The sequence below is a fragment of the Corvus brachyrhynchos genome, unplaced genomic scaffold, assembly GCF_000691975.1.
Source record: "Corvus brachyrhynchos isolate BGI_N302 unplaced genomic scaffold, ASM69197v1 scaffold80, whole genome shotgun sequence".
Taxonomy (NCBI): Eukaryota; Metazoa; Chordata; class Aves; order Passeriformes; family Corvidae; genus Corvus; species Corvus brachyrhynchos.
Genome location: NW_008236769.1, coordinates 3,292,676 through 3,308,261, shown reverse-complemented (window position 1 = coordinate 3,308,261; position 15,586 = coordinate 3,292,676). Strand labels below are relative to the sequence as shown.

Here is a 15,586-nt window from a genome sequence, read left to right as displayed (position 1 = left end):
CGAGGTCAAGAGGCGCGAGTGTGTCTGCAGCGGTAAGAGAAACAGGCTCGCCCACCGAGGGCCGCCTGAGCCACGCTACTGACAGCTCAGGGGTGGCTGCTAGCACTGCATGTTGGCTGTTGTTAGCTTTTGCATAATCCAAGCATGAATGCTTATTAAGAAAAACCTAATCATTTTTATAGGTATTTGTGGGGGTGCTCCTGTCCTCTCAAATTTTGTGTAAATATTGCATTGACGTAGATTTTCTAAACTTCTAAAAGTATAGTTGAGGGGGAGAGGTACAGGAAATGAAATAAAATGTGTACTGATTGAGAATATAAAGCCATTAGTAGTAAGGAATTTTTTTTTTAAAACTTTACAGGTATATACTTGTTATTTTCTGACTTTTAAATACTATTTTGAATTCCTAAGTAACTTTCTGAATTTTATTGTTATGCTTTAATACATCAGGTTATTTTTTATATGAAATAATGAAATGACTAACAGTTCATTACTAATCACATTTTCTCTATTCAATTTTTTTTCCTTATTTGTATCTTCTAGATGAGGAAGAAGGCAAGTCTATCTTTCTTATTTAAATATTTTTACACTCAGATGGAAAATCTTCTGTAAATTTTGTCCACTATTTCAAGTTTTGCCAAGAACATTAAAAACCAGCTTCAATATTGCTGTCTTTTCAGTGGTTCAACAGGGTTTCTCCTACTGGTTCATTTTCTGCAAACTCCCAGAAGCCTATTGCCAAATATGCCAAATTTCGCACAGATCCATGTTTTAAAAAGAGTTTTGTGGAGAGCACAGTGTTCTGTCCTTATTAAATAGCCTCTGACATCAAAGTGTGAGGCACTGCCACCTTCACACAGCAAATGCTAACAGTATTCTTGCCACTAATTCTGCTTTTATGTACATTTAAAAGTCTTCCTAACAAGATAATTTCATATATCTTACATGTAAATGTTATGGCTGCAGAGCCTGGGTGTCAAGAACAGTTTTATAACTTGATCATTATAATGCTGATTATTAGGAAGGGGAATAACCGTATTTTCTCCCTGAATCACTGTATTTTTGTTCAATAAAGGTAGGTGAAACATTTCCTTCCTGATAGTATAAAAAGAGTAGTATGTGTTATTAGATTTGGCAGCTGTTTGTACTTTTGTAGCACAAACATAAATGTGAAATCAAGTTATTATATTGTAAAAGTCTGTCTCATACAATCGTAGAATGGTTTGACTTGGAAGGGACCTTAAAGATCATCTACTTCCAATTCCCCTGCCATGGCCAGGGACACCTTCCACCAGACAGGCTTGCTCAAAGCCCCTTCCAACCTGGCCTCAAAATCTTTTCAGCAATTTAGAACATGGACAGTTGTTATATGAAGTTTTAAATGGGAATAGCGCTGGCTGCAACTTACATTATCAATGTACCCTTCCTATATTAATATATGACATTAAATACTGTGAGAGAGATCTTAAGTTAAATTGTGGTTTCATAGTAAAGAAGTTGTTTCTTTTTTTCCTTGAGAATTTCAAAACAGTCTCTAGCTTTTCCTAACTTAATGAAAAGAGAAAGAAAAGGCTGTTGTGCCTTTCCCATCCCTTTATGTCTTTCTGTACCATCACAAAACAACTGTTCTGTATCATTAAATTGATAGAAGAATGAGTGCATTATATATTTGAAAATGTGCAATCTATCTGTTTGCAGGAAAATATAATACAGTTTTTACTTTCTAAAACATACCTAAATATGAAATTATTAAGTTTAAATGCAATATAAAATGTCGAGTTTAACATACAGCACTAAGAAATCAGGAGGGAACTCATGTAAATTATCCACCCGAGTTAGAAAGAATGGTAGATTGTGGGAGGAAGAAGTCTGATGAGCTAAAACAGAGTAAGTGAAAGTCAAAACTTCTATGTATTTTTGTGTGACTGAATGAAAACATCATGAAATGAACGAAGACTCCAAAATTGTCTATAAGCAATACATAGCTGAAGGACCATATTCAAATAAGTATTGACAGAACAGAACAAAACTGGCAGGTCACCTTCAGTGCCTGTAGCAAAGTTCATTAGTTTCTCTTGACATGCATTTTTTAGTACTATACAACATTCTGAAAACTAAATAAATCAGTAATTAGTTTTTAACAACATGCAATAAATAAAATATACCTGAAAAATGGATCACACTTAGTCTTCTTAAACGAGATGATATTGAATGGTTATTGCTAAGAAGTTGAAAAATTATGTAGTGCTGGCCCAATAGTTGTGAACTTGTCTTTCACCTCTCTGGGTTGTATCAACATGTTACTATTAACTGTGTGTTTAAATTAGTGCAGTCTGAAAGCACTGATAGGCTACAATGTTTATTTTAGAAGTTCTGCCTTAAATTTAGCAAAAAGTGAAATGTTGTGTTTTCCTTTGCAGGTCACCAGTCCTTTATGGCTCCATCCTGCAGTGTCTTGCACTGCCCTACTGCATGCACCTGTAGTAACAACATTGTGGACTGTCGTGGGAAAGGCCTTACTGAGATCCCAACAAACCTTCCAGAAACCATTACTGAAATGTGTGTAATCTGACATTTTTCCATTAATTTACAGAAAACATTTTTTTCTTGTGTATTAGTTTTTTGTTATTTGTATAAATTCATGCCTTATATAGGGTAGGAATTTTGGTATATACCTTCAACTTCAGATATAAAAAAGAATATGCGGGTGTATGATAGCATTTAAGGCCTTTATGCTATCTTATGAGTTATTTTTTTATGTTCTGCTCATATTTCATGAGTAAACTGCATTCTGAATTGGTTTAAAAATAGTTTGGGAATATTGCTCTTCTGTAAGTGAATGGCTTTTCCCTGCAGACTCTAAAGCCTGTTGCTTTCAGGTTTGCTTTCTGTGCTAGTTTGGAGTGAGATAGAGTTAGTTTTCTGCATAGTAGCTGGTATGATGCCATGTTCTGGATTTGAGAATAGTGTTGATAATTCAGAGATGTTTTTGTAACTGCTGAGCAGTGCTTACGCAGAACCAAGGCTTTTCTGCTCCTCGCCCAATTCCACCAGAGGAGGCTGGGCTGCACAGTGAGTTGGGAGGGGACCCAGCTGGGACAGCTGACCCCAACTGACCCAAGGGATATTCTATACCATATGGCATCATGCTCAGCATATAAAGCCAGGGAAAGAAGCAAGGGTGAGAGGTTCAGAGTGATGGCGTTTGTGTTCCCAAGACAGTGTTACAATGACAGAGAACTGCTCTCCTGGAGATGGCTGAACACCTGCCTGCCTTTGGGAAGTGGCAAATGAATTCTGTGCTTTGCTTTTTCACATGGAGCTTTTGCTTTACCTATTAAACTGTCTCTGTCTTAGCCCATGAGTTTTCACAGTTTTAACCTTCTGATTCTCTCCCCCATCCTTTTGTGGGGATGAGTGAGTGAGCAGCTTTGTGAGGCTTAGTTGCCAGTTGGGGTTAAACTGTGCCACTCACCTTTAGTCACTTTATTCATCAGACTTGCTACTAGAGAGGCGTATCTTTGCGTGAAAGATCAGCAATCTGTACGACCAATAATAAGTGTTCTGCTTAAAGCAGTATCCTCAGAGGTTAATCTGAGAAGGCAAGAGTAAAATGTAGTCATTGTGTTAATGCCACATATCTGTGTACAGAAGAGCATGAACACTGGTAGTGTCCTGTGACATGTCATATGCAGAGTACTACCATGTCCTGACTGCAGAGCAGAGTCATAGCAAGGGTGCTATAGGGCCCACAGTCTCCAAAAGCAATGTGGCTGAGAGGTTGTGTGGGCATAGCAGGAAAGTTACTGCTGCATTGTTGTCTGTGCAGGTGAGCAGCAAAAGTAAAAGGTGAGCTTGCTAACAAGATGGGTAGGGGAACAGCAACATGAAGATCTCTCTTTTCTGGGATCGGCAGGGGCAGTGTTTTGGAAGGGAAGCTGGGAGTTCCCTCCAGGGAAATAGTGGCAAAGTAGCTGTGACAACAACCTGGTTAGTGGAGTCTGACTAGAAGTAAATGAGTTGGAGAAAATTTTCAGAATAAAAAGCTTGTGAGTATTTTGATGATACAAGACGATCTTGAATGTTTAAATCTAGGGCTCCACAATGAGATTTTAATTGGCTTGTTAATATCTGACCTGTGGTTTTGAACATTATAGGGTTGGAACTACCCTGGTTTCTTCTTAGGATGTGAATAATGATCACATCTGTCAGTTCATTATTACTGTTGTTAATACTGACCTGGCTGACCCCACATGAACCAATACAGTCATTCAGCTGTATAGTACAAACAATTTCACCTTTCACCACTCTCAGAAAAATCCCTCTGCTTCCAAATAAAGTGACTCCTTCATAAAATCCACTCACAGTGGCCAGGAAGAACTGTTTACTTAATGAACTGTATATCAACGTTTTTACTTGCATATATGCATATATGTGCATAGAGGAGGAAAAATATTGCAAGAAAGAAGTAGGGAGTATGTGTCACATATTCCTCACTATATTTCTGGTGCTAACCACTGGAGCTAACCAATGATTACAGACACTAAAGACTGACTTTTTTTCCTCTATACTTTTCTTAGATACGTAAGAAATGCTCTTGAGTTTTAAGCATGGAATGTTATGTTCTTTAGCAGCTTATTGTCCTGGAAGGTAAAAGTAACCATGTCACACCACCTTCAGTATACATTTAACAGATTATAGGCATTTAACAGATTGCAAACTGATGCTCAATGTTTCCTGCTAGGCTAGGCATCATTCAGTTTCCAGAGTGAGGTTTTTTCACATTTTGAGATCCATAATCCATTAAAATATAGAGATATGTGTGCTCATATAAATATGTACAGTGTATGTAGTCCATACTGAGACAGTGTAAACTATCTGTTACCTCTCTCTACTGTATCTAGTTCATAGGTTCTGGCTAAATAAAATGCAGATCACAGTATTTTGCTCAGGAGGGGTAAGAAGATATAGAACATTAAAAAATCAAATTTTAGTAATCATTTTATGTTAAACAGGTGCACACACAGTGAATGTTGGTGTGGTGACAGAGCTGAACTTCAGTGATAGATTTTGAGTGACTCAGAAAGAAGAATATGATACAAGATATGATTTGAGCCAGTGGTAGGCTGACCTTATCATAGAGAGAATAACACTTCCCTGTTGAGTGGAAGGTAAGGAGAGAAAAGTGCAGGAAGGAGGGAGGGAGGGAGGACGGAAGGAAGGACGGAAGGAGGAAGGAAGGAAGGAAATGTTCTGAAATTGAGGGGTAAACTGAGTGGAAGAATTAGAGGATCTTGTAAGTATTTGATGAGAATCACAGGATTGTTTCTCCTTCCTTGTCAGTACGTTGAAGAGGAGATAAATTTTGACAATAAATATATTTTGCTGGTTATATGGAGAAAGCTTTATGCTATACTCATTGCTTTAATGTGAAGAAAATACTTAGTGATAGTTTTCTTATGATTTTCATGGGTGGGAGGTGTATTTAGCTTCATAGCATCAAAGAGAATGAGAGAGAGAAGAGGTTGGAAAATGGGTGGTTTGTGGAGTGAAAAAGGTTTTACCAATAACGAAGTGAGGGGAGTCTGAGACTCTGGATTAAACTAGCACTCCACCCTGGCCAGTGGCCCACATCAGTTGTCCCTAAAGAATATTTTGGAAACAGAAATTTACATCTTCAGAAATAAAATACCAGTAGCATAAATATTTTCTTTGCTCCCAATATGTGTTGGGGTTGCTCTGAAACTTGAAAATTTGCATAGCTTTCAGGGAAAAAAAGGGTTTTCTTTTAAATATCCGGTCTGCTTTAAACCCTACTATGTTTAAATCTTCATGTTAAGATACTAAATTTTGGAGGAGGGAGTTGTGCTCAAACTCTTCCAGTTTAAAATACAGTTTTTTAAAGTTTCATTAATGTTCCTTTGTCTTTGTAGAGGGAAGGAAAATGCAGTCAGATACATAATTTGCCCTGTCACCTTCTATTTTGCATGCCATCTTCATTCATCTCTTCTCTTCTCTGATGTTCTAACTCCATTCAATCTTTTTTGATGCCAAAACCTTCCATGTTGTAATTAATCTCCTCCTATTTCTCTGAAATACTTGTTTTGTAATTTTTTTTTACCTTCAATGACCGGAGTTGAATACAATATTCCAGATGACAGTGAATCATTAGGTTTTTATTAACAGAATTTTAGTTTTCTTTCATTTGCCTTTTGCAACCTAATACTCACTTGCATTATTTAACTGCCAGTACATGTTGCACCTTGTACTAGCCCTGCAGAGTCCTAGGCTTATTTTCTAGTTGTTACGATTTTGTCAGGAACAAGAAGTTGGTAAAAGTAATCCTATTATCCCATCCACAGACATTTCTAGCATTGAATCAGGTTGTATGTCACGTTTTAAAGCTGCTCTATGAAAGACTTCAGTCCTCTCTGCTTTTAACTAAATTTAACATGCTGGAAGATTGTGACATTCCAGTATTGTTATCATACAATAAGAAGTATTTTAAAGCTTCACTTTTAAAGAAGTCCTCTGCAACTGTTGCTTATAGCAATCCCTTGAGATTAGTTTGAAAGGAATGATTGTATCCCACAAAATAATCTGTTTTTTTCAATTATTTCTTAGGCGATAATGTCAGTATGCCAAGATGGTAGCTGACAGTAAATACTTGAAGAGATGAGCCCATGCTGTCATGGCAGCATTAGGAATACTGGGTAGTTGCTGAGCACAAGGCAGAAGGGTACAGTGAGCACTGCTTTTCCACCACCACTACGCAGTTCCCACACACATGGCTTCATTACCTTAATCACCATTTTAAGCACATGCTTTGGCAGGAGCTCCCCAGTTCTCAGAGGGGGAAAGAGAATTGTGCTGGCTCCCTGTTGTTTTCTGAAGGATGTACAGGCTTTAACAGCCAAATTATTATTTATTCACTCGTCTTTGTAATACTACCAGATTCCTCTGCACACTGCAAGAAAATTAGGATTATACTTCTAATTTACCTACACCAATTATTGTCCAATCTTTTCAGTACTTTTCCTTTTTTGTCAATCTTTTACTGCATTTTCATCTGAACATTTTATACTTTATTGATAGGGACATTAGAAAAATCCACAATACTTTCAAATTCCCTTGCTCTGAACAAGTTTCTCTGCCCTCTCTCCCCTGCTTATGAGCGGTGTTTGAAGAATCCAGTGCTGAGTACCACCAGCCTGTTATATTGTGCTTCATCCAACTTCATGGTACCCAAACTCCTCTGGTGCTTACACCTTTCCATCCTTTTGTCTTTTCTTTATTGTATCTCATATGAATAATATTTTCCTGTGCAGCTGACATTAAACTTTATTGTCAAACCTCCTTTATAGAGGTATTTAAAATCTGACAACTTATTTTTGTGAGATTTTGTTTTTCCATCTGTATCTGCCTCTTACTTATTTGTTCTTATATGGAGAGCAGGTTATTTTTAATAAGAATATAATGCATATTTACTTTTAAAAGATCTGTAATTCCATTATTTTTTTCTTGAGTTTATTTTGAAGTTTGTCTTCCACACATGCTCACGGTTTTGTGATTTTTTGCCAAGTTCTCTGTCTGTTTCTTCCATTCTTTCTCTCAGTGGAAACCCTGACCTCAATCAACTTCTCAGTACCCTATGAAACACTGATTTCTTAACTTTGTTTAAAAAAAAAATGTTGTCTGATATGTTTCTGCACAAGAACACTTTGAATTCATTACATTGTTAGTCTGTCTGGGGCAATATTGTATAAAGCCAAGTGGTATTACTAATGTTGCTATTCTCTATTCTTTTGATAAATACCATGAAATTGCAGGTTTAAAGTGTATATTCCATGTTGACAATTGTATGCTTGTGTTTTTTGCCCTAGGGGGTTGATAAATTAGCTTGTATCTAAATAGTGTGTTAAATAAAGAACCTTTAAATGGAATATTGAATTTCTTAAGTATTATACATTGGCAGTTTCAATTGAGTAAAATTTTGCATGTTGAAGCTCTGAGTTAGCTCTCTGTGGAAAAGTGCAAGAAAAGGCTTTCTGTTTAGTCTAACACTGATGCTGTGACTTTACATTGCCTTGATAGCCCTACTGTCTCAGAATGCTGTTTTAAGACATTAGGAACTGTCCTTTCAGGCTGATGGCTACCTTTGTAGCAGAGCTGGCAGGGAGAGCATGTGCTTGCACTGCACTGCAGCTTCCCTGTCTCTTGAGTTTGGTGTGATAGCCTAAACCACTAAGAAAAATAGTATAGCACTGGAAGCTGAAGTGGTTGAGGAATGAGCAGGCGTTCTGTGATGGCGGGAGCAGGAGGAGGCAGAGCCAGTTGCCAAAATGCTGTTTCATTCCAGTGTAGTTGGATTTACTGGTGACTGTCAGGGTGTTGCTGAGACGATTTTGTCATACTCTCTGCCTGACTTCTCAATTGGTACAGAAGTCAGTTGGCTGGAAGCAGCGATTCCCACTGCATGAAGGCAGTCAGCAGGCAGTGCATTGTCTGCCAAGTGCCTCTTGGGAAGATGCTTTCAGAAACAGGACTGCTTATCTCCAAGTAGCTGCCAGTGAAAATGGAAGGAGAATAAAACCTGTGGTGTCCTCTATTTTTCCCTTCTGTTTGATAAAGCTTCAGCAAAATTAAGTATTCCGCATGTCAGTAAATATAATTCTTAATCTGTATTGACTTAGTACAATTGCATCTGTACCTGTTACACCCTTTCTGCAAAATTAATCCTTACTTTATTATCTAAATAAACTCACAGCCAAATTAGAATACCTAAACTTTTCAGGATTTATCCAATCAATGTGATAATATTTGAGAAAGAAATAGTTCATATTCCATTTGTATTTTAAAAACATTTAGAAATATTTTGTTGAGCACCAAAACTCCTCCAGTTTTAGTGCACCTATGAATTCTACAGTAAACACAACAATTAAAAGGGTGCACAGATGTACCTTTGCCACTGGTTCAAATGAATAGATTTCATACCATGAGTGACCTGCAGGAAACATTTCAGGAACCTAAAATATTTCCCATAGACCTGTTATTTTAATGTTGGTATTGTAACATTGTGAGGCAAAATACAGTGGCCATAAATAATACAAATAGTCTTCCAACTTTTGTTATTTTGTATGTCTTACTTTAGCCTTTTTTCATAGACTTAAGCAAAGCTTGGTACATTATTCATTAATTCGTCTCAAACATCATAATTTGAGTTGGTGTAGATTTTTTTGTTTAAACCCCTCTCCTTTTACAGAAATTTTTAGGGGATGCCCTTTCATTGGCATGTTCAGTCTCTTAGACATAAGCAGCTTAAGTGGCCTAATGGACCTAGTGCTTTCCTCCTTTGTCATGCAGTTCATGTATTAAAGGCATTAAATGTCATTCTTAAGGTTCAAAACTATTACTTTAATTGGCGCTAGAAATTACAGCCTTTCTAATGGCAATAGCATTTATCAGCCTCTATGCAGGCATTCCTTCCATATTTTAGTTTTTCGTCACTGTTAGTCTCTTTTCATTTGGTTCAATTTCAGGATTCACCTTCTGAAAAATCTTTGAATGATCGGCAGAAATAATTCTGGTCCCCTTCAAATAGAGACTTTTTTTTGGCATGTGTTCAAACAGACTGTGAGAAACTGTACAAATAGCAACCCAGCAGCAATTCTATTAATTGTACTGGTACCTTATCTCAGAATGGTGTGACAGGCCCTTATTTCAAAGGAGGCCAAAAAGCCATTAATGAGCTAGACCTAACTTTGTGAACTGCTGCTCTTATATTCTTTTGGTTTTGTTTTCTCTTCCATGGCTCAACCTGTCAAAGTGGTTCTAAACTTCTTTCCTTACTGTAATATTATGCATAAACAAAAGTAAATAGACCTGCAATAAGTGTTTCTAAGGGGTGGGGGAGGGGGAAGGGGGGGAAAGGAGTACCTGTGCTGATGTCCATAAATTTGTACAAGTGATTATTTAAGCAAAAAGAAATGGAATTAAATTGATTGTTCCTTCACTTTTTTATATTAAAAAAAATTATTAGTCAAAGGAAGGACTTAATTAAATTCTTTTTCTTTTTCAGAAGGATAACGGTCACTACAATGGCGTTTTGGGGAGGAGGAAGGTTTGCTGGAGGAAAGGGTGACTGCAGGGTTGCCACTGTTAAAAAAGGAACAGTTGTATAGATAATTCTAGTCTTTGTAATGGGCAGAAAAGACCCTAAACCACATAATTTGTGAAATGAAAAAACATATCAGAGTCAGGAATTTTAACAGTTCAGCTTCACAATCCAGTGTACTGAAAAGCCCCTGACTTCTTATTACTATGGCTTTCAGGATAAAGTTTTTGTTTCATGTGAATGGAGCTTTATAATGTTTGAATGCCAAAAGTAGAAACTGTACAGTTGTTCCATGACAACATTATTTACATTTTCCATGAGTTTCCTAATTTTTTCTCTTAGTCTTGTCTTATCTTGCCATCCTGATTTCTGGCTATTTTTCTTGACGTTTTCATCTTCCTGTATCTCATTTTTCCTTATACTTTGTTTTCATAAGTCTGTTGATTAATGATTGTGTGTTATGCCAAGCACTCAACTACATTTTTGTGAGTTGTGTTTGAAATTAAGCAGGATTAAAAGCTCCTGAGATTGCTTCTCACAGTAACACTCAGATTATATTAAAGGAGAAGGGGGAAAAAAGGAAGTGAAAGGAGAGAAAAAAGAAAAAGAAGAGGAAAAGAGATCTGACAGAACTGATTTTGACAAATGGACTTAACCAAGATAAAGTGGTCTGCTCACACTGCAGACACTGGGAAAGTGCTTTGCATACATGAGGAATTTTATTTGGGTACTGGGAGCTCTGTGTCTGTATCTTTCCCAGTGACAGTTGGCATGTGTACAGTTTCGCCATTTCTGTTGTCTTTTAATATTAATCCTTAGATAAAAGCCCAAAGTACAGTCTTAAATAAGTAGCAATTGAACAGAGAGACTAGTCTATCAAGATGCAAAGGTACTTGTAAGGATGGCCCTTTACAGAGAAAAGTCACCTGGGGAGGGTTTAGGCATGTTTATTGAAGACAGTTTAAAGACTCTCATAGCAGGAAAATTCTGAAATGTCAGTGATAAGGCAGCTTTCTCTATTTTTAGCAGCTCAAAGCATGATTTGGCTGTCTATGTAGCAGGACAGAAATGAGAGCAAACCCTGTATCTTTGCAGCTTGAAAGGAATGAGGAATACTGTGGAGAGGATGCATTAAGTTACAAGACATTAAATTGGTGATTGGTTTTCCGTGTTAGGTTTGTGTTTGCTTTTTAGTTTAAATCAAAACATCAGTCTTCTTAGGACTTAGAATCTCCGTTCATATATGTGATTTACCTCTTAAACAGTTAAGCCATCAGCAAGAATCTTGCACATCCAGTGAGATTCTAGAAGGGTTTTTCCAAGTTGTTTCTATATATACATATGTTTATATAGTCATTGCTCTTTACACTGTATTGCTTTTTAGCAGTTTGCAAGAATCCTCTATAACTGTGTCTTCTGTTTTTGAGAAAATATATGTTAACTTTCTGATGTTACCTGAAATAGCTAAATCTCTTTGGTCTCACTATAAAATGTTTCAAAATAATTTAATCATTCTTATGGCTCTTTTTGCAACTTCTGTGTTTTATCAAAATCTTTTCTTAATTGCTCTCATAACAAATGCTGACAGCTGTGCCACACTCCAAAGGTGCTTTTAATCTTAGATTTTATTTTCACACGTGGCTCTTCACTTGCAGTTGTCAAGTGAAAAGATGATGTCTACTTATGGATAAAAAATTAAATTAATTGTTATAGCATTCATTTGCTTATGAATACTGATACATACTTTGGTCAGTAGGAAGTCAGAAAACTGTCAGGTTTTGAATTTTCAGAAATTGCTGGATTAAAATAAAGTGTCTTAAAAGATACATAAGTAACTAAATGCCCCTTAAATTCATATGGTCTGGCTAATATTTTCTCAGCTCTTATTCTAACACTCCAAACTTTTGAGCAACTTCATATCACTGCCCTGATATTAAAATTAACTTTTCTTATATTCTTAACTTCTCTTCAACTGTACTTCATGTGTCCTTTTCCTCAAACCTTTTCTTATTGTCTTCCCTTCCCAAAGGTTTCTAAGACCAGTGTTTTCAAGATCAGTCCTGGCTAATGCATTGGACCAGATAATCAGATTTACACCATTGGACTATGGAGACATAGTGAATTTTCACTGAAATCTAGAACTTTTGCTTCTGTTTTTGATAAAATTTAATGCATTTTTATGTCCAAAAGCTTATATCAAATAATAATACTACATAATCTTCAGATGCAATATTTAGTTATAATGTATTGCTTACATGCTTGTTCATGAGAATTCATAAGAGTTCATGAGAATTCATAAGCTTTACATATGGAGGAGGACCAAAAAGGTTCCTAATGAAATGAAAATATCTGCTGCAAAATAGCTGACATGAAACTAAAATTTTAGTATCAATATACACTGTGACTGAAGTTTTCCATGTTCTGCATGATAATTTAAAAAATGTCCCTTACCCTCTCTAGTTGGCTAAATATCTCAAATAAGGCCATAAACATTGAAAATCTTTTCATGAAAATAAAAATAATACTATATTATAATTTTACTAGAAAGGTTTTATGATTTGTCACTCACTGACCTCTGTTTAGACTGTTCATCTGTCAATGATACAGTTTTCTTGCTGTGCTTTTCTGTGATCTTGGGAAGGTCATTATTTCTTAGTTAAAGCAGAGTTTATGCCCATTGCAATATAAAATTGCTTTGTGTGCTTAATCAAAAATTTAGAAATTTGCTAAAATCTAAACATCTTTTATATATGCATAAAAACACAGAATAACTACATGTAAATAACAAAAAATGCATTATCCATAATGCAGAGTATTGAATAAAGGTTCAGCAAATTAAAATGAGGTAAAGAAATCTGTGGAGGTATTAATGTCTTCACCCTAATATATTTAATTTACCAATGCAGATTTCACTGAATTACCTGTGGCTTATATTTGGCATTCCTATCTTAATATTTCTTGGGCAAAACTTAAACCATATTCCATTTGACTACTTCAAAAATAGATGATTTTGCTACTTGGATAGCTAATCCTTCCTGCTTAACACACACAAGAGAAATGATTTGTCATGCTCTTACTCAAATATCTTCCTAATCTGAAAATTACTGTAAATCGTGTGCCTTTGTGCTTTTTACAAAACAGGAAAACCAGCTTTTTCATTTGAGTTGTCAGATGGTTTTGTATGTATAACATCTAATCTGTTCTTTATTAGCATGTGTTCTATGCTGCCATTGTTCACATCTTTGGCTTTCTTCATACCCTTGTGTCCTATCTTGAAAACTAATTAAATTCAGACAACAGGATAATTTCAGGAGTCAAGAGAACATAGAGACACAGAACACAACAACCAGACAAGAAACACATGAAACCAGTGCTGGTTTCCAGACACTAGCAGTAGGTACTGGCCAGCATGAACACCATTCCACCTCTTGGGGGTTTGTGCAATTTTCTCGTGGGTGTTAAGTAGAAGAGGCACCTTGATGGACCTCTCTGTTGCTGCCAAGGGAAAGAAAATAACTCAAGCATGGAATAAATGAATATTTTATACATTGTGAAGGGAAGCTGGAGAAGGCCCATGTCACTTTTCCAGAAAAACCCTCTTAGATCTCTGACAGCTGTGCCACACTCCAAAGGTGTTGTTAATCTTAGATTTTATTTTTACACATGGCTCTTCACTTTCCTCAGCAATTATGGGAGTGAAGTAATTTCAAAAGAAACTGTGGATACTGACTTCTCGGTAGTTATCATTCAAATGTTTCTTCATCAATTACATTTCTAAATACATGCTAAAGTAAGCGACCACATATTCTCAGTTAAAAAACTTCTATTTTTATGGCACATTTGTAGTGTGAAACCACATATTGTTTAGAAGGTAAACTCCTGTCACACTGTTGGTCTCACACAGTGGAGAGATTTTCAAGGTAGTGTTTCTGCTCTTTTAGAACAGGTGGACAGATCCATACTTGTGATCATACTTGTGATGAGTCAAGAGTGTAGCAGGATTTTATCTACTTTTTTGTGAATTTAAAACACTTATCTGAACAGCTTGACTAGGTTTGCTAGTATAAGAACTCTCATCAAAAATGGGCTAATTAGAGAGACTAACTTGACTCTGGGTGGCTCAGGCTAATTGCACTGGAGCCACACTGACAGAAGCCAAAGTGCTAACCAAATAATTCTTTAACAAGTGGTGTATTTTGCTATAGACTGAATCTGTAACAATGGAGAGATGTCAAGCCCATCATCATTAGTGATGCTCTAGAGTTCAGAGCATGAGATGGCCCTTTCTGTAACGAAATGCAGGTTTGAGACCTGCTTTTGAGTAAATTCAATGAATTGTTTAATAGCTTTAGAATGGCAATTCTTGTTACTTTCTTCATGTAATGCAGCTGAAGAAGTCATCTGTCATTTAAAATCAATCCCCTGAGGAAATATTTGATAGAACAATTAGACTGGATGTTAACAGTTTGGCAAGCTTTAGGGCAACATTGACAGTGATTCTTTATATACAAATATTTAGGAAACTGTCAAATGGATTTATTAATACACAGAATTAGATTCTGAAAGTAAGAAATGCAAGTAATCTAATCATTCAAAATACATCTTTTGTTTTGTTAGATGTGGATGATATCACAGATTTCAACAGAATTCTGCTGCTGCTAAAGCTAGGAGTGACATTTAGTGGATTTAAGCACTCTAGAGGCACAGTTGTGGAGAGAGAAAAAAGGTACTTTGTTTAATAGCCTCAAGGATTCCTCCAGCAAGGGAGATCATTACTGTTTCCTTATTTTAAAAACAAACAAACAAAAAAACCCCAGAATCTGGCAGATGTTGCATGTGATGAGAGATGTGTTGGCTGTGTATTGCAGTTCTTCAGATTCAGGAGCTGCACTCAATCCCATCATTGAAATCTATTTTTTGGGTTTTTGACAGCTGTTTTTGCCATTTAGTTTAAAAGCAGATGGGGAAAATGCAAAGAAGAGCTGTCAATTTTATTACCATGTATAATCAGCATCTGTGCAATACATCAGACTCATTGCACTGCTTATACTTTCTCTCTGTAGTAAAATTCTTTTGGGATTTCTTGACAACCTTCTTGCAAGACTTTTTGTAAATTAGTAGATAGTGGAATTAAAAGTATAGATTAATTAACTGCTAAAGGTACTACTCTGTCATCCATATTTACTTAATCAAGATGTTATGTTCTGATTGTTTAATTATAAAATATATGTCTAATTTGCTCCTCCATATTCAAATTCATGTTTTCTTAAGCAACATGTTTTGTTTTATTTTAGTATTACAAAATACTTTTTATATATCTCTGATCCCTTTACATGCATTTAGGTGCAGCACATCTTGGTGTGTATTTTTTTACCATTCTCTACTGGGAGGACTTAGTATCTTGTACCCCATCTGTATGATTTAAAGTAAAAATGATTCTGTAGACAACAGGGTGTTCTTCATTCCCAGTCT

The 15,586-nt window shown here is 36.1% G+C and overlaps 1 protein-coding gene across 1 annotated transcript in view; it reads left to right on the top strand.

Annotated features, from left to right (window-relative positions):
- Window positions 1-15,586, top strand: part of SLIT2 (slit guidance ligand 2) — a 262,238-nt gene that overhangs the window by 166,131 nt on the left and 80,521 nt on the right. The window contains exons 8-10 of the mRNA XM_008645128.2: window positions 1-32; window positions 544-555; window positions 2,421-2,559. The exon at window positions 1-32 is cut by the window's left edge and continues 120 nt beyond it. Coding sequence (XP_008643350.1) covers window positions 1-32; window positions 544-555; window positions 2,421-2,559 — 183 coding nt within the window. The remainder of the gene's footprint in view (window positions 33-543; window positions 556-2,420; window positions 2,560-15,586) is intronic.